The sequence below is a fragment of the Molothrus aeneus genome, chromosome 8 (genome assembly GCF_037042795.1).
Source record: "Molothrus aeneus isolate 106 chromosome 8, BPBGC_Maene_1.0, whole genome shotgun sequence".
Taxonomy (NCBI): Eukaryota; Metazoa; Chordata; class Aves; order Passeriformes; family Icteridae; genus Molothrus; species Molothrus aeneus.
In genome coordinates, this window is record NC_089653.1 from 20211063 (window position 1) to 20230799 (window position 19737).

The following is a 19737-nucleotide window of genomic DNA, read 5'->3' on the forward strand; positions in this document are numbered from 1 at the left end:
TTTTTGCCCTTTGGAATTTATACAGGAAGAGTAATACCTTCATGTATTAACCAGAAGCAAAATTCTAGCCCATTTGAAATTTATTTTGTCTCAGGCTTTCAACTTTATTTTTAAGGGAGATTGCATTGTGATGTGTGGGTTTTTTTAAATGCTATTGTCACTCGTCATGTAACTACTTCTCTTTTCATAATATAGATTTTTCATCTTCAGGAACAGGGGCTTCATCATATGAAGGTTTATCTCTTCACCTGTTACTGATCTTGTGTTCCATTGCCCAAACTGAAGAGTATTGCCTAAGATACTCCATCAGCTTCAAAATATTTTTAATAATTCTTTGTCTAAAAGATTTCACCATTGTGATTAAAGAGTATCAAACATAACTAACTCTATAAACCAGTTTTGGCACTGGAATTGGTTTGAAAATATTTCTGTTTGGCTGGTGCTTCAAGCTGTGTGTTAGAGATGAGCATGTAGTTGCTTCAATTACAGAGTGCTTAGTCTAACAATGGCTTGAAATTTTTAACTTAGCTATGAGATCATGGGTACATTTGCAACTGTAGAGCCCTGCAGAAGTAAATAACTGCCTTAAATAATTAGTGGCTATTTTGCTTATGCTTAACAAGCTATATAAACAAACTAATAAAATCTGATTCTGTTACTACCTGGAGAGGTGACATTTTCCAGGTGGACATCCAGGTTTGAAAGACTTTCTGGTAAATATTTAAGTAGTGAGAAAGAAATACAAGTGGAGTGCAGTTGAAAGGTAATCAACATTCATCCACATGGTACTTCATTTACTATCCTCCTTTCTTAATAAAGTAACATTAAGTTAGAGGCTGAAATAATTTCTCAGAGTCACTTTCTATTATACATGATCATTAGCCTTCTAAAAGTAAACAACCTAATTTTAAATTAAAAAATAGAAAATAAATTATTTTTATTCCAGTTTTGGGAGGTTTTTTTGTTGTGTATATGTTTTTAAATTTGTATTCTGTTTAATTTATTGGCATCAGTAAGTAGTGAATTTAACACATATCTGTATCTTAAACCTAGTCATACTGAGGTCTGATGTGAGCAGTTCAGTCTTAGAATTTTTTTTAAATTGGACATTATTCAAATTATTTTTTTCATTCAATTTTTGAACTGTTTCTGATTCAGAGGTAAGGGTGTGAAAATAGCCAAATGCAAAATAGAGAACTGCAAATCTTTATTTTATATTGTGCAGGTTATAGGTGACTTTGTTGACAGGAAATGACATCAAGACATCACATCCACTTTTACAATCCACTCGTGTCACTCAGTAGTGGCATAGCCACACGAGGCACAGCCCTTTACTGTCACTGTCCTACCTCAGCCTTCTTTTCCTGTGAGAAATAAGTGCATCCCTCTCTGTGCTGCAGGTCATTCCAGGAAATTTCTGTTGCAAAGTTTCTCATCTCTTTTTTCTGCTAGAGAGTGCATCTTTTCTGTGGCTGTTTATTTTGATCTTTGGCCTGTGCCTTTAAGTGATTGCAAATGTTGTTTTACTCAGCTTCACATTTTCTAGAAAACATGTTTTCTGTTAGCATAAGAGCATGTTACCCTTGCACATAAATTAAAACCATATATTTGGAGTGGGACATAAATTCCTCTCATTCTGTAGGATTTTTGCTGCATGAAGTGTTTTGCTGCATTTAGTGTAAGTGTTGTGCAGTGAAGAAGTTAGGTACAGTCAGTGGTATAATTAATTTAAATTCATATGGTATATCCAGAGAATAAAGTGTTCTCATATTACTAATACCTAACTAATATCTAACATTTCTTCTAATGGATTTGATAGCAATGTTACTTGTTTCTTTCTGGCTCAATATGGTAATTAACAAATATATAATGGTAATGTCTTCTGTTAGTAAACTCTGGAGAAACTGAAGTTGGCTTTTTACCAACATTTGGGCCTTGTTACCTAAACTTTTATGGAAGTCCAAGAGAATACACTGGATTCCCAGACCCGTATGATGAATTAAACTTTGGAAAGGTAAGTTTCTTTATTAATTGTTTTTCATAAAAGAGTTAACCCAGTTCTTTTTAATCAATGAATTAATTAATTTTAATTTTTTTTACACTACACACCTCTTGCTCTTTATTTTTGAATAATATTTTAAATTTAAGATTAATAAGGAAGTATGATAGTATTTTCCATTCTTATCTGGATTTGTTTTAAAGGTATTTTTGAAGGAGCAGCAATGATTTTGACAATTTTCACTAACTGCACCTTTGCATGCATTTGTATTTCTTCTTTCCTTGTTTGCATAAATATGATTTTCACTTCCAGCATTAAGCCAACTACTTTATTTCACTTGTTCCAATATGTACATCCATGCCTCTGCAGGAGTTCTGAGAACACTTTAGTGAAGCCAGAATCGTGTACAGCTAAAAAAAATCTATGCTTCTTTAGTGCATATATATAAAATTTGATTTGAAATGTGTTTACGTTACAGGGAGAAGGAGTTGCATATAGAGGGAGAATCCTGGTTGAACTATCTACATTATCTGAAAGCAAGCCTGTAAATAAAAAATTAGAAATGATTCCTAATGATGACTTACTGGTTGTTGAGGTAAATCCTTATTTCATTGTCACTGTTGGTAGTGGAGATGTGCCTTGGCTGGTTGTTTTTAGAGAGTGATCTAACTCAATAAAATCAGTACAGTAGTGTTCAATCTCCAAGTTAAGAGAGGCCTTTACTGGTGGCTGAGGAGTAGTGGCTACAAAAATGTTGTGCCCTTGTAGCAAGAAGTATTAATCTGAAACATTTTATAATATCAAATACATAATTTATTATACACATTATATTTTTTGGTTTCTTCTCAGAAAATAGTAAAAACATTGAAGCTGTTATTTCCATGTAGCTATTGCTATTGTTTTTCTAAAATTGTGGATCCCGTTTTGAGATACAACTGAAAAGGTTGTTTTGGTAGAAGTACCAGCGCAGACGGAAGTTCTGCTTGGCCGCTGTGTTTCACTCTGCCACGATGCTGCAAGACACGGGGGAGCCCATCCAGTTCGAGGTCAGCATCGGCAACTACGGCAACAAGTTCGACAGCACCTGCAAACCCTTGGCCTCAACCACCCAGTACAGCCGCGCCGTGTTCGACGGTAAGGACGCTCTGCTCTGGGGATGAAATATTCCAAAACTGCCCTTTGGATGTGCTGTTTGTAGCTTTGGAGTGTCAGCCCAAACTGCACTGAAAATGTGACAGAAAAGGGCGTGGGGGTCTTCAGAGCTTTTGAGGTGAAGTTGCATTTATGGATTACGTGCTGCAAGGCCCTACTAATAAGAGGTTATTAGTGAAATTTTGACAGAATTCAGTGAAATCTTTTGACCATGTACTACATATACACAAACTTTGCCAGGAGAAGAAATCACATTATTCTAGAGGTATTAAGAATTAAGTAGGGAAAACACGCTTTGAATATTCTGATTTAGAATAAAATAATAACTTGGTTTTAAGTCATACATCACTCAGCTTAGAAAAAAAATAGCTAGATCACAGGAAAATACATTTTGGCTATAATTTTTTTATTAACTGCAGAGAGTAGTTGTTTTTTTTTTCCTGTGTATTAAATGAAATAATCAGACTTACTCTAGAAAATTATTATTTGAATATTTTATTTCAAAGATAAAATTATATTAATGTGCCATCTACATCAGTATGTCATGGGAAAGAATATGTTAACAGCTAATTTATTTTTTAAACCCTGTTGGATTTTGAAACAATTTGAAGTGAACGTTTACCATTCAACAGATGTGGCTTGAAAACGCAAATCTTTTTGTGAATTTGGAGTAGCTTATATGTTCTTAATGATTTGTAGTACATAAATGATATGAATGTAGCAACAGTGTACAGTATCCATTCCTGTCATGAATTCTAACCCTTACATACAAATGTTTCACACCAGGTAATTATTACTACTACTTGCCATGGGCAAACACAAAGCCAGTTGTAACGCTGACTTCTTTTTGGGAGGACATAAGTCATAGATTAGACCCTGTGAATGTAATCCTAAACATGGCTGAAAGACTGGTAAGACATTTAAAATCTTTTTCATTTTATTAGTTTTCATTTAGAGGTGTAATGAAAAAGTGGCATTTTGAGCAAATTATGGAAATTTTGTGATACTTTCTCTCCTTTTTTCTTAGTCAAAATTAAAAGTTGCTTGGTGTAGCAAATGGCACTGTTAATCACAGGCCTGTATTTTAGCAAGGCTCAACACACTCCTGCTTGAAGCCACAGGGAGTTCCCAGGGAAAGGAAGAGTCCTCAGTGCTGGTTGGAGCTGTTAAGTCTGTGGGACTGTTATTTGCATGTTTTGTTGAATACAGTGGGGGAGAACATCAGAATAGCCCTGTTAAATACAAATTAGGTTTAAACATGAGTCTTTTATTGGTTTGGCCTTTACACAGATGAATAAATAAGATCAAAATCTTGAAACTCCTTCTGACCATAAACCACACTGGAAGTTTATAAGTGCAAATTCTTTTCTTTTAAATTCCTCAGCAATCCAACTTAGCCACCTTAAAATCAGGAATGCAGGCTAAAGTGTCTGAAAACAGATTAGCAGAGATGTGGTTGAAGCTGATTGATGAACTTACAGAAGACATAAGGTAAAAGAATTTTTTTTATCTCTTACGTTATCATTCCAGGCCTGCTCAGAATCTTTGTTATTGCCTCTGCTAAGTCAGAAAACAAATTCTGAGGACTATAAAACTGACTAATTCCATGAATTGACCTAAGAACTGAAATTCCAAAAGTAAAACATCATGGATGTTGCCAATCAAATAATCCATCTGGTTGTGTAATTCTCCATTATCTCAGGATAGTTTTATTACTGACAGTGATAAGACAAAACAGTATCTCTTGAAAAAAATCTGAGGCAGAATTTTCCTGAAAACGGATATTAGGTCTCTCTGCTGCCTTTCTTGCATCCACCCTTCTTTAGAATTCCTCATGTGCCTTTGGTTTACCTGTGTTTCAATGTTATTTCTGAAACTGAAGAGGGAAGAAAGTCCAGTAATTCACTAGCAAGCCCAAAATAAAAAAAATCAAAGGTATGCAGGGATTATGGGCCATAAAGATCATATTTTTGAATAAGCTTTTAGTCAATGTGTCTGTATGTCTGGGGTGTTCAGAGAAGGCAGCAGGAGTCAGCATTTAGAGTTTTGAAAGAGAATATGTTCTAAATAGAGAGGAAGGAATTGTATGAGAAAGAGACATTCAAAAAGGAGATATTGAGATGGGGAGAGTAAACAAGTGGGTGATAAAACAGCACAGGAAAAGTAAAAGGAAAATGACAGAACAGTTATTATCCATAAGAGGAAATAACAAAGAACATGAAATGAGAGAACAAATTCATCGTGTTGTTGAGCCAATATAAACATTAGCAGAGGAAAAACAACAGTGGAGGTCAGTATGTACTAGCAAAGAAGTACATGGTAGAAAACTTACAGAAAAATATAAACTAACAACTTCATAGAATGCTGTGATCTGAAAGAAACTGATAAAAAGGACTGACAAACTCGAGGAAAGTAAAATGTGAAGGGCAAACTTTTGTCACATGGAACCAGTGTGGAAACTTCAGATCATTTCCTCATCCTGACACATATTTGCACTGTTATAAATTCAGACCATTATTTTATAAAATATCATTCAACAATTATGGAGCAATAGCACTTAGATATAGCACCAAATGAACTTCATTTTGCTGATAGGATACAACTCTCTTTTGGGTTTTATTTTCAACAAACTCAAAAAACTTCTGTCAAAGACAAAGTTTGAGAGACTTTTCAGTGCAATACTTAAAATTATTTGACTTTCTGAAGGTTATGATCTGGTACATATGATTGATGTCAAAGCAGCTCCCAGGGCAGACAGCTCTTGCATTCACATTAGTAGAACTAACTCTAGTGGAAGGCACAATAGTTGCTATCAAAGTTTTACAGAATCAAAACCCTTTAGAAGTTCATAGCATTAAATATAGGTCAAAGAAGAGAAACTAGGCAGTGTCTTTGGAAATTTTTAAACTTTTTGTAAAATATCATATTAAAGACATTTTAATGAGCTCTGCTAAAGGGATACAGTCATTGGTCTTTGAAAAGCTGCCTTTTCTTCAAACCTCCTCCCATTTTTCTGATGGAATTGGACAGCACAGTCAGACACATAGTATGATTTTTTTGGGGGTGTTCTGTTCTGAGGCAAGGCTAAATGATCCTTGAGAGTGTCTTCTAACTCAGGATTCTGAGACTTTTTGGTTCCATTGAATACTTACTCTGCCCTCTACTGTCTCAAAAGTTCTGTGTCACAGATTTCTTTTAGAGTTCTTTGATGTTTTCTTGCCAGAGGGTAAGATAAATATAGTCATAGCCACAAAGCATATTTGTATATTGAATTTCTGAGAATATACAGTTTCCAGGGAAGAAAAGTAACCTAATCTTGGTCTGAAGGCACTGGTTTCAGTTTTGAGATGTACATTTTGAGAGGATAATGTTTTATTATGAGTATATAGAGAAATGGATTTTCCTTAGTTTGATTGGTGGCAATTACATTAAAGCAAACACCTCAAGGTATTCTACCTTGGTGCTTGTTATGTAAGTACAGCCTTTCCCTTGCTTACTAAAAATACCTTGTGAGGTGAAAATCTCTGCAGAAATAGATGCAATAGCACTGTTCCAGTGGTTTTCAATCACAGAAATAATGGCACTCAATCCATTGCCACTGTTTGCATGTCTGCATTTAGAGTGTAATTAAATAAAAGCCACTTAGATTATTAACCATAAAAAATATTCTCTTTTCAGTAAACCATTTCCCCTCATAGAAGGCAAATCTAATATTACAGTCCTTGACACTCAGATAGAGAAGCTGCGCCTCAAGTCTCTCAAACAGATTGGAGAAGCAGCAGCAAGGATGAGAAGTGAGGCTACTGAGGTGAAAGCCACTCTGACAGAAATTGAGGACTGGTTGGATAGATTACTGCAACTGAGTGAAGAGGTAAGTGCTTCACAATACTGGTGTTTGGTTTAGCAGTACTGGTTAGTTTAGCAATACCTGTCTAACACAAATGGGTATAAAGTTCACTGCTGATCAAGCAATATCCACTCTCTGTAGAATAGTAATTTTAGATGCTGTGAAAGTAAACATGTTCCCCTCTGTAATTGCAATTTACTTAAACAAAACTCATTTGTTAGCTGTTCTCACTGAGAATGTGTGCTGGGTAATGATCACTCTGTGATTAGTAGAATAGACCCTCTTCTGTTTAAGTGACAATTCTGTCCTCTCCTTTCTTCCAGAGTTGCAAGTCACTTTTCTGGTTCAGGGACTGCAGGGTATACATTGGATTTCCACAGCTTGTAGCCACAGTAATCAACCTCTAACAGAGTTAAATCTGCTTCTGTGGATTTTTTTAAAATTTTCTTTTAATTTTTTTTTAAATTCAAATGTTTTCTGTTTTCATCTTGGCTATCTCATAACTGGTTTTCACAACATTTTAGAAGTGGTTTCATTTTTAATTTGTGGCTTCTGCTCTGTAGAGCTACTGATTAAAAAAAAAAAAAGAGCAATTAATTGGCCAGACTTGCAGCTAGCTCACAGACGTGAGCACAGAACTCCAAAAAGGTAATAGGTGGTTTCTGTCTTCACTAAAAGTCTTACAATTACATACCCTTAATGTGGAAGCATCACAAGTACTTTAATATGCAGCAGGTCAGTCCAAAGCATCAGCATATGGCATCGGGTCATTATCATCACCTTAAGGGAACTGGGATACAAAATATCTCTAGAAAATTCTATAAAAGATGTAAGGATTTTTTTAAATAAAACTTATTTTGTTTTCCAGAAATCTCAATGGTATTTTTATTATTCTTTCAGAAGTATATATTGGTTTAGTTGCAAAACAAAACAGTTCCCTCTATTTATCATGTTTGTCATGATTCATGATTCTAAATGATAAATCCTTTGACATAAGCCCTTATTTATGTTTCTCTTTTCTCTGCTCTAGATTAGTTTATTGTTCAATTAATTACTCTTCTTAACTCTCCTTTCCCCACAAATAATCCTCAGCCACAAAACAGCATGCCTGATGTGATCATATGGATGATCCGAGGGGAGAAAAGACTGGCCTATGCTCGTGTTCCTGCACACCAAGTGCTGTACTCCACAGCAAGCCCTGAATCATCTGGTAAATACTGTGGAAAGACCCAAACAATCTTCTTAAAGGTACTATTTCTTTCTCCTTAAGAAATAATGAATTCCCTGAATTGACATGCCATCTGACATGAGTATGAAACATGTGAACAAACTGTGGACAATGAGGTGTCAAACGCAGGACAGATTAGACGCCAACTGCATATAGCTTCTTCAAAATATCACAGAACTTTTAAGTTTATCATAAGCCAGTTAGAACCAGTATTGGCCCCCATCTCTGAGACTTTTCTAAAAGAGCTCAAAATTGTGATAGAACTTTTAAAGTGTTACAGGAGTTGATAATTGGGGATTGGAGTTGATATCAGCTCCAGATATTTGGACATAAATGGAAACTTTCAGAAGGAATAAGTGTAAGTCAGAGAACTTCCAAAATCTTACTCAAAGTTTTGGATGGTTTTCTGTAAGCAATGAAGCATGTCTACACCCAGAAGTTGTCTCTCTGACTTGACTCTTACTCTTGAATGGGAATGCCTTTCTCCATGTAAGTTGATATTGTCCTCAACTGAAATAAACTAAACCAGGAGAAAAGCAATCTGACAGTAAAACAAGAGCACTTACAGAGTTTGTAATTTTACTAGTAGTTATATTCATGAATGCCTCAATGCAGACAAGCCTGTATCTTCATGGTTTTATTCAAACCACCATTTTGGCTTCTACTGAACCATCCCTGCTAACCTCTGCATTTCCAGAGTCTCCCAGCAAGAAACTCCAATATCAACATTGAAGTTTTATGTTGTCAACAGTGAAAACTCATTGCTGAATGAAACTTGGGAGAGAATATACAGGAACAGGGATGATACTACCATTAATGTAGTATGGTTTTTACATGCTATTTGTAGTAATGTAGTATGGTTTTTACACTACCATTAATGTGTTTGGTTTTTACATGCCCTAGGCAGGTACCATTTAAAGAATATTTTCCTCCTGTAGTACTTATTCCTGGCTTTTGAGAAAAAGCAGGAGGAGATAAATAAATATGTATTGTTACTCATATCTCTCTGTAAATATATATTTTTTACTGAAAGCTATGATACCTCCATAACAGAACAAAGAATAACATTTTTGTTTGTGTGCCAGTATCCACAGGACAAAACGAAAGATGTCAAAATGCCTGCAGAGCTGCGAATTAACATTTGGCTGGGGCTCAGTGCAGTTGAAAAGAAGTTTAATAGCTTTGCAGAGGGAACATTCAGTGTTTTTGCAGAAATGGTATGTCCAGCATTGCTTTCTTACTTTAAACTTGGATGTGAATGTTGGGAATTCAATGCAGCTGGAGCTCTTTTGAATTTCTTTGCATGCTTGACAGAAAGAGAGAGTAGTTTTTATTATAAGGAAACAAGTAGAACCCATTCAAGGCAATTAATGATCAAGTCCATTGTGCCTACCAGATGAACTTCAGCAGACCAGATTCTGAACTGGTTAGTCACTACAAATCTGGTTAACTCCAGTGATTTCAAGTATATTTATTTTAGATTTTTATCAGTGTAATTAAGATAGAGATCTAAACTATTATGTTTTGGCATGTGAATAATCCCTTTTTGTAAATTGCTTCTTCACTTCTATAAATGATACTTGCATACAAGTGGTTTTGCTTATTAATAGTTCTTTTGTAGCAGCAGAAAATTTAGTGTTGCTGACAAAATGCTATAATACAATAACATTTCAATGAGAAGAGTTAACAAATTCAAAATTCAATTACTTGAAATACTCCCACAGCAAATAATAGAGGTTTTGGATGGCAGTAGCAGGGGTGTTTTATATGCTACATCACCTAATGGTGCATATAATCCAGTAGCAGTAAAATAGCTAATAAAAAGACATTTTTGCAGTGATGTTACTGTTGCACCTATGCTTAAATACTTAGTAGTACTGTACTAAGTCACTTAAAGCAATGGGTGTTCAAAGCCATTATTTAAATATACAGTTTAAGAGGTATTGAATGTCTCTTTTGTTGGTCTTCAACAATCCAACAATTTTCCAGGAATAAGGGCAGAAAACTCAAGACCATCATAAACTACAAATAATCCCAGGAGAGGAAATAGACAGGGCTGACATCAGAATCGTGCCCCTGGTAACTACTATGATTAGATTTTGATTTAGTTCTACATATTACAAAAGAAAAGATTTTAAATAGGAGGAGATTTGAGATGGACATGAATGACAAAATCATGCATTTAGGGAACAGAAGGAACTTCTTTGAACAATGTAACATAATTTTATTTAACAGAGCTTTAATTTAGAGAAATTTTTACTGTAGTTGTAGGGAGGCATTACACTGAGAAGATTGTTTACCAGGCAGCATAGAAGAAAATGAAAGAAAGAAATTGATGATGACATTGCAGAGTAATGTGGAAAGGGAGTACTTAACTTCAGAGGAAGTAAATTTATAGTAAAGTGTTTCAGTTATAATAGTTACATAAATATATAATTTTTTCCTCCTAAAAGCTGTTTATTATTCCTAAATAATAATTGGATTTTTGCTTTCTTCCCACACAGTATGAAAATCAGGCTCTTCTTTTTGGAAAGTGGGGTACCTCAGGACTTGTTGGCCGCCACAAGTTTTCTGACGTTACAGGAAAAATCAAACTGAAAAGAGAGTATTTTCTACCCCCAAAGGGCTGGGACTGGGAAGGAGAATGGATGGTTGATCCTGAAAGAAGGTCAGATTCTTTTAATTTTATGCAGATAGAAATAAAGGCATTTGTGGTGTTGAGTAAAAGCTCCGCTCTGTTTTCTTGGATGAGAAAGGGATTTTAAGCTGAATGTTCCAGGACAGCAAAAACCAGCCAATAGTCAAAGCTAGTTAATAGTGCTAGAACTAACATTACCTTTTTTAAAAAGTAAAACAAAACAGGCAACAGAAAGAAAATATCCATTTCTAAGAACTAGCTTATGGTTTTGCAGTCCCCATGTTATGATGGCTATATTGCTTATATTCTCTGGGTGTCAGTTCTTCATCTTTTAGAAAGGGATAATAATAGTATTTCATGCCTAGGAAGCTACTAGGAAGGTTACATGTGCCTCTGTGAGATTCACAGGTCCTGCTGATGATTTCAGAGCAGACCCTTGGATTGGTGGATTTTCCCTGGATGAAATTTAACCCTGGCATCCAGTATAAATCTGCAGTTCATGCTGTAGCAACACCATTACAGCATTTGCATGGGCATTCACAAACACTGATGTTTTTTTTGTGTTTATTTCATTAAATGTTGAAAAGTAACAAGAAACTAAACAACTGTCACAGGTTATTTCTCAAACTGACTCAAGGCAGGTGTTGCTTTCAGAAGAAGGTTGTGGTGCCATGTGGCAGCTCCTCCCCTGGCAGACCAAATTCATGAAGTGTCAGCCCTTCCTCAGCTCCAACAGGTTCAGTCTTGCTCTGCCAGAGGGTTTCAGCTCTGGAGTTGTGCCAGTCTGACTGTGTTGCCACACTTCAAACCAGACTGGGAACATTATTTGTTTCATAAACAAAAACCAGCATGAGAAATAGACTGTTTTCTTTCTTCCTAAAAGAAAATATTTGACCCATTTTAAATTATTGTGTTCTGACTGTGAAAAAGACGTAGAACTGTTGCTATAGAAAAGCTGTGTGGAAAAAATATGTGCTATTTTAAAATTTTATCAGTTATAGGCATGAGTGGATGGGGTTTTGCTTATATTAAATTAATAGTTTTTACGAATAAGATGACGTGAAGAAATTGCATCAAATCCTGTTGAAATGCATATTTTTGCCATGCAGCTGTTTCCACTGGGAGATGATCTGTGGCTCGATTTGGCCAGCAAAGGGCAGTGTGGAACACACTTGGTGCCTTTTGAACCACAGTGAACCACTGTGCCTGACAGCAACAGGCTTTTATCTGATTTCATGTTCTCCTATTTCTTTTACTTGCAAATTAGAAAAATATTCGCTAATTGATTGCTTGCCTTGTCAACAGCATAAATGGAAACAAAATTAAGTACATTGCCAAATTTTAGTATATACATAGATGCATGTGCTTTAGAGATGCATATAATTCATACACAGTCCTTGTCTCCTACACTTAAATTTATGATGTTTTTTTCTTTTTCCAAGAGGATGTATTCAAAGCAGATCCTGAATAAAACAGTGTTAATTCCAATAAAACAGCAGTTAAACATTTCTGCTATTCACTCATATTTACAAGTAATGTTCCTCCTACTGCTTATTACAACTTGAGTTTCTTCATTGTTTTTTCCTAAGTTTCCTTCGTATAGCTGGACAATGCAGAATTCCCCCATATGTGCACATTCTGTACTATGTTTCTATATGTCTTCTGTAGTGACCTAAGATGGGTTTTATTTATTACTGTATTTTTTTTGGACATGCAGTCTGTTGACTGAAGCTGATGCTGGTCATACTGAGTTTACTGATGAAGTGTATGAAAATGAGAGTCGCTATCCTGGAGGGGAATGGAAAGCATCTGAGCAGAGCTTCACAGATGTGGTGAGAGTTAAATTTTTCACTGGATAAGTAAAGGTTTAAGAGAAGGACTACTATGTTTTGCTACACAGTGTATTTACCCTACTAATGCATAAAACTGTTACATTTCCCTTACATGAAAGAATGGAGAAAAAGCCCCACCCCCACGTGAATTCACATGTCCTTTTGGATGGGTGTGGGAAGATGATGCTTGGAAATCCGATTTAAATCGAGCAGTCGATGAACATGGTAAGATTTACTGTTTATCTGCTGATTCTAGGAAAACTTGCTGTATTTTATAATGAAGGAGGACACATGCCAAAACTGTAGCAATACTCTGAGCCTGATATTGGTTGCCCAATGGAAAAATACTAAGGAAATACTTGGATAAAATTGCTTAAGGAATCAGATAATATAACATTGAGAAAGTGTTCACTGTCTGCATCTATTTCTATTTCCATTTTAATGGATTAGTAGCAGCAGTTGAGAGACTTTTAGAGAAGTCAGAAGGTTGGGACCTGAAACCTCTGTAATTGCACCAAGAATATGTGGCAAAGCCAGGTTTGGATCTGTCTGATAATTTACCTGTGAGCCTTCAGCCATGGGATGAGTCACCAAGTAATGCTACAAAGTGAATCAGGAAGTCTGAGGACTAAAGGAAGTGGGGAACCAGTTTGTGTTGACCACACACCACACAGGTATCTCGCTTGTATTTCTGAAAATATACCAACTCATCAATTCTATTTTAGGGTGGGAATATGGAATTACTATTCCTCCAGACACTAAACCCAAGTCATGGGTTGCTGCAGAGAAAATGTACCACACACATCGACGACGAAGGCTGGTGCGGAAACGTAGGAGGGAGCAGTCTGAGGGAATGACAGCAGGAAGGGTAAGGAAGAGAGATCCAGGCAGGGACTGGTACATTGTAACAGTGTCAGGGTTTTGGGTTGTTTTTTAAAAATCTGCGTGAGATTACTCATTATTTGAGTGAAGAAAACTTGTAATACCAAACAAAAAAAATCTAGAACAACCTTTTACATTTTCATTGCATTCATTCCCTTTCTTTATCTTTTTGTACATTGATGTTTCTAGCCTTGGTTTATGAGGGGGTTTTTAGGCTTGCCAGAGGAAACGCTGTTTTTTTTACTACAGTTACACAATACTGTAGATAACAAGAATTTATATCTTCAAGGGAAGGTCATCCTATGAAGACCAAGAAGGATGGGAATATGCTTCCTTGATTGGCTGGAAGTTTCACTGGGAGCAGCGCAGCTCTGATACTTTCCGTCGAAGACGATGGAGACGGAAAATGGCTCCCTCAGAGACACATGGTGCTGCAGCTATCTTTAAACTTGAAGGTGCTTTGGTAAGAGACAGAATGTCAAACACATCTTTCAAAGGCCAACCTGTTATTTTGCAGTAAATAAACAAATATATTGGATATTTTAGCCCCTATATTGTTAAACTAGTGTATAACTGAGAAGACAATACAGTGTGTATTGTTTAAATTATTTAGTCTGAAAGGGATCATTAAAGTTGGGGTAGAGATTCTTGTATTATTACTAATTTTTTATATTTTAATGACATGTAATATTATATATCACATTATATATGATTTATGTTTTATGGTTTTAATCATACTCGTTACTTTATTTTTAAAATTATTTTTATTTTTGCATTATGTGAGATTTAGCTCAAAAGGCCAAATTACTAGGTAAGCCTCCTGTAAGTAAAGTGAAAAGATAGCTCAAGCTTTTTGTGCATGTAATTTAGATGTTTTAACATCAGCACAAAAGACAACAGGCTTGGAAAAAGCTGCCCCTGATGAATATTTGCTTGTCTAAACAACCAAACACAAGAAAAGATAGCAAAAAAAAAACCCATAAGAAAAGAAAATAGTGTGTTGGAGAAGCCACAATTTCATATGACACAGATAGATGAGCAGAATGCAGTTATTCCTTAGCTTTTGAGGTTAACACAGCTTCACAAATAACCTCTATTTACCAAAATACAAACTGTAGCAAATAATGTGAGAAGCCTCCTTCGTTTTTATAAAATATATAATAACTCTGAGTGTATAGCATTAACAGAACTTCACACTTTTTTCTTGGTTTGTTTCTCTTTTTTGCACCAAATGTTGATCAAGGATTCACTGACAGAATTTTCTTTCTCCAGTTAATTTGGTTGCTCTGAGTAAAAATGCCTATTTCAGTTTTGCTTACAGCTATAGTTCCTGGGCTAGTGCTGGGATAAAGCCTTGGAGCAGTTCTCTGCCACAGCACAGTGCAGAAGACCTGGGAGCTTTCCTCCACTAAGAGCTGATAGGTAGCTTAGTAGGTAGCCACAAATAAAACATTCTAGAAGTAAGATGACATGACTGCATATGACTTCTTCAGAGCTTCAGTTGGCAACACAAAATGACCTCTGGACATGAGTAAACATCTTGTAAAGTACATTCACTCACAGAAGTAAATTTCTCCTTGTGCTGGAAGGGAGATGGAAGCCCATAAATTCCCTCACATGGTCAATTTCTATCAAGTTCCTTCCATGTTTGTAAATACTCAATAACTTTTCTCTGTATGTAATTTCAGGGAGCAGACAATAGTGCTGATGATGGAGAAGGGAAGAGTTCAGACAAAGCCAAGGAGTCAGCTACAACAGTGTTTGGTGCCAATACACCAATGGTTTCCTGCTATTTTGACAGTAGGTTCTTTAACAATTCCTTTCTCAAAAATGTTGTCTGTTTCATTTTGGTTTCAAGTAAAATAATAAATCTTTGTGGTTTACTTCTAGCTTTTATATGCTTTCTCTAGTAATTACTATCAGACCCTTGATTGGATCCTATTTAAGTTAATAAAGAAAAATTACAGTTTGTCATTTCAATATTTCAGTCTGGTGTCACACAGATATTTTTAAGACCTGTATGGGACAGGAATTTTAATGCTAAATTTAACTTTTTTTGTTGGTTCACATTACTTAACCAGCTCAGTGCAAGATCAGACAATGCCTGGCCCAGAGGAAGCAGTACCACGTAGTTGAGTTGGCAAAGTGAACAAAACTGTAACTTTGCCAACCTGGATGAGTTTTAAATTCTTTGTAATCACTGTAATGTGAATCACAAAAGCAAAGAAGTTGAGATGGGAGCCACTAGTGCTAGTTAACAGGAATAGAGGTCAATTCTGAGACTTAACATCCTTTTTGAGGGGCTCTGACTTGTCTTAATTTGAATTCTGCAGAACTTGATCAACCTGCCGATAATGGATGGCTAAGTCTTAAATATTTCAGAACCTGGGGAATATTGTTTTAATAATTAACAGCTGGAGGAAAATGGCACTTTTTCTTGCCAGAGGTCAGAGGTTTCAGCCCAATGATGGTGACTCAGAATTTTTCAAGGGCTGAAAGGGTTACACCTGACATCTTTCAAAGAAAAGCTGTAGTAACTTAGCCCCACATTGTCCTGGGTTGGGCCACTCACATCTTCTTTTTAAGCTATTCCACCAAACATGTAGTGGTTTATTTTTTAAAATCTTTTAACCAAAGAGACAGAGTTGCAATTGGGATAACTTTCTAGGCTAAGAGCTAAAAATGTGAAAGACCCAAGATCCTGGAAGTGCTGTAGTGAATACTTAAATTAAGCAAAGGAGTGCCCAGTTCTTGATTCTCTTTGTGTGAACTAGATTATCAAACTGTTTCAAAGAGCAATTTTTGAATAGAAGGATTTTTTAGATGATGTGGTGAAAAAAGCCCAGATAGCATTAGTGATTTTTTTTTTCATTTGTGCTTTGTGTTGGAACAAATATTCTCAGGGGCTAGCTCATTGATATTAATACACTCATCATGTGAAAAGCAAAAATGTTATTACAGTGCTTATGTTAAAATGTGTAAGGCATTTGTACAAACTGTCTTCATCACACAAAAGAAACCTCTATAATGCAATTGAACTGATTTTATTTATTTGATACAGGAGTATATACTTACCACCTTCGCTGTTACATCTACCAGGCAAGAAACCTTATGGCTTTAGACAAAGACAGTTTTTCAGGTATGGAAAAATCCTTCTAAAAGTGCAGAAAACCCACATTTGCTATGAACTTGTAGCTTGATTTATTTGGATGTAGACTATCTTAACTCCTTAAGGTCTATGTGTAGGTCCCAGCTACTGAAACTATGCCATAAAGAAAGTCTCAGCTTTATTAAGTATCATCTGAATTTGGTTACTGCTGCCCCAGAGGCTGCTGCAAACAAAGTGCTCTGTATGTCCTGTACCAGTTGCTGCCAGTGAATTGTCAGTGAGGGAACTGGATTTCAGATGAGGTCTGAATTTCCCATGACCAGGCCCTTCCTTTTGTTTTGGATTCTCCTTTAACCAAAGCCTACATGCAGTTTTGTCCTGCAGGAGGCTTGCATAAAAGCAAGGATGAAGAAAGCTGGATGGTTTTTTCATTAGTTATGGCACCAACTGCCTCTCAGTGTTCAGTGTTTTATATTAATTCATTATGGAAATTAACTTGCAGAAAACAACACTGTGCCTTACTGATAAGCATGTCTTTTATTTGTTTATACATGTTCACTTCCAACTCTTAGGTATTCCAACAGTGCTGTGTCCATCTGGCATCTTTGTAGTCAGGCTAATACCCAGTTTTCAAGTTTTGCTAACTCAAGTCAAAATTTCATTGGAAAGCCACAGAGCAAATTGAATTTAGATTCTGTAAGAATATGACTTTACACTTCCTTTAAGGAGGTTCAGCAAAAGACAAAGCTGAAATTAATTTTCTTTTTCCATTACCCTCCGTTTGCATCCCTCTTTTTCCCCCTGTAATTGAGTAAATGTAACGCCTGTTACAGAAGATACAGTGCTTTACAGGTTTTAGTGATATTTTCTAAAATAAGGAGGGTTCTGTATGGCTGCCTGTGTGAATTTGGTCTTATTTCAATATGCAGTACTTAAAAGCAATGCAAAGCAACAAATACAAATGCCTCCAAATTGCATTTGTATCATTCAGGACAGGCACCTCAGATGCAGTCATACATAAACTAGCTCATCTACATTTTATTTTCCTCTAAAATTAGTTTGAAGAATTAGCCAAATTTTGTAAAACTCTGATCCTGTACCTTGGCAGAATCTATTGAAACTGACCTAGAGATAACCTTTAAAATTGCCTTTAGTCATTAGTAATTGCAATTTGTACAGGAAACATTAATGACCATCATCAGATACCTTCTACCAAGCTCTTGGTTTAAAGGCCTGCTGAATACTGGGCCTAGACCACCTGAATCATTCAGCTGTTTCACAAAAAGAGGTTGCTATAAATGAGCATGTTTGAAACCTAACCATGATCTGAGCAATACAGCCTGGGACAATTTGTTGTTTGGCAACTAGTCAGACCTTGAATTATTTCTTTCTATTATTTATGAGGCAGTATAGTTGTATATCAATGGAGAGAACAAAAAAGGGTTTCTATGGACAAGATTTAAGACAAGATTAGTATAAACAGTGTTTCATTTTAGTTTTCTGGTTCTCTTTCTGCTTTGCCAGATATTTTATAATTTTCATTTATTACTTGGTTAATCAAGCCTTGTATAAAGAAGTGATTTATTAATCAAATGGAAATTGCTCTATTAAATGTAAATTATGTATATGTTTTCATTTTTGTTTTGCATAGAATCTCTTCTAGAACTGGTAACACAGTAGAAAAATAACACTATATTTGATAAAAAATGTGCTTGTGTGCCTTATGGCTTGATGTGGTTTTGTTTGTCTGTAACTCTGTGCTTTCAATTTCTGTATGATATTTCAGATCCATATGCTCATGTTTCTTTCCTCCATCAAAGCAAAACAACTGAGATCATTCATTCAACTCTAAATCCTACGTGGGACCAAACTCTCATATTTAATGAAATTGAGATCTATGGGGACCCACAGTCAATAGCCCAAAACCCACCTAAGGTTGTTATTGAACTTTTTGACAGTGACCAAGTGGTAGGTGAAATATTTTTAACCTGATTGCTTTTTTTATTTATTTATATTAATTGTCAGTACATTAATGGTTATTTTTGCTATTTTTGGTTGCAGGGTAAAGATGAATTCCTTGGAAGAAGTGTTTGTTCCCCCATGGTCAAGTTGACCCCAGAAGATGACATCACACCAAAACTGCTCTGGTATCCTGTAACAAATAATGGCAAAGCTTGTGGAGACATTCTTTTTGCTGCAGAACTTATTTTGAGAGACAAGGTATATATTTTTTTTTGTATGTATGTGTAATATAATAAGACACAGCATATATTCTTACACGGTGAGACATTATGGGAAGAACTGTCTTAGTAGTTGCAGGGTATTTCAGCTAAGATGAGAGAATCTAATACTCATGTTTGTGTCTTAACAGGGTGGTACCAACCTTCCAATTCTTCCATCACAAAGGGCACCAAAGCTTTACATGGTCCCTCAAGGAATCAGACCAGTAGTTCAACTCACTGCTGTTGAGGTATGGTTACTCTTAAACTAACTGAATACAAGGGCAGTCTTCTCATCCTCTAGACAGAAAGTTTTTGAATTTACTTACAGAAAACAAAAACTATTCATAGTGAGAAATACTCGTTTTTCTAAATGTTTGTGAATATCACTGTTCTCATTGATTTTCCTAGAACTAGAACCTTGAAATATTTTGCAAGACACATATTATTATTGAAAAGATTTAATTTCTTCTTTCCTACTTTTGGAGTATTGTATTAAACATATTGACATCCCTTCCCACTTTTGCTCATATTGGATTTTATTTTACAGATTCTGGCCTGGGGGTTGCGAAACATGAAAAACTACCAACTGGCACCTGTTATGTCTCCAAGTCTAATTGTGGAATGTGGGGGTGAAATGGTGGAATCTGTGGTGATCAAAAACCTCAAAAAGACACCTAATTTTCCATCTTCTGTTCTCTTCATGAAAGTTGTACGTTACAAAAACCTATATGCCAGCTATCTATAGCAAAATAAGTTCCTCCATAGTTTTTCGAAGTCCAGGATTTGTTCTGAGTAGGAAGGCTCACACATCCTTTTTTGATTTACCAT

The 19737-nt window shown here is 35.7% G+C and overlaps 1 protein-coding gene across 2 annotated transcripts in view; it reads left to right on the forward strand.

Annotated features, from left to right (window-relative positions):
• MYOF (myoferlin) overlaps positions 1–19737 on the forward strand; it is a 60992-nt gene that overhangs the window by 26175 nt on the left and 15080 nt on the right. The window contains exons 17-36 of one of the 2 annotated variants that reach the window (XM_066554178.1): positions 196–234; positions 1890–2014; positions 2478–2594; positions 2956–3133; positions 3938–4062; positions 4536–4642; positions 6830–7022; positions 8091–8246; positions 9312–9443; positions 10731–10894; positions 12582–12696; positions 12816–12921; positions 13422–13564; positions 13868–14041; positions 15267–15378; positions 16640–16717; positions 18474–18655; positions 18749–18907; positions 19059–19157; positions 19457–19618. In XM_066554178.1, coding sequence (XP_066410275.1) covers positions 196–234; positions 1890–2014; positions 2478–2594; positions 2956–3133; positions 3938–4062; positions 4536–4642; positions 6830–7022; positions 8091–8246; positions 9312–9443; positions 10731–10894; positions 12582–12696; positions 12816–12921; positions 13422–13564; positions 13868–14041; positions 15267–15378; positions 16640–16717; positions 18474–18655; positions 18749–18907; positions 19059–19157; positions 19457–19618 — 2666 coding nt within the window. The remainder of the gene's footprint in view (positions 1–195; positions 235–1889; positions 2015–2477; positions 2595–2955; positions 3134–3937; positions 4063–4535; positions 4643–6829; positions 7023–8090; positions 8247–9311; positions 9444–10730; positions 10895–12581; positions 12697–12815; positions 12922–13421; positions 13565–13867; positions 14042–15266; positions 15379–16639; positions 16718–18473; positions 18656–18748; positions 18908–19058; positions 19158–19456; positions 19619–19737) is intronic. The other variant, XM_066554180.1, reaches the window with a different exon arrangement.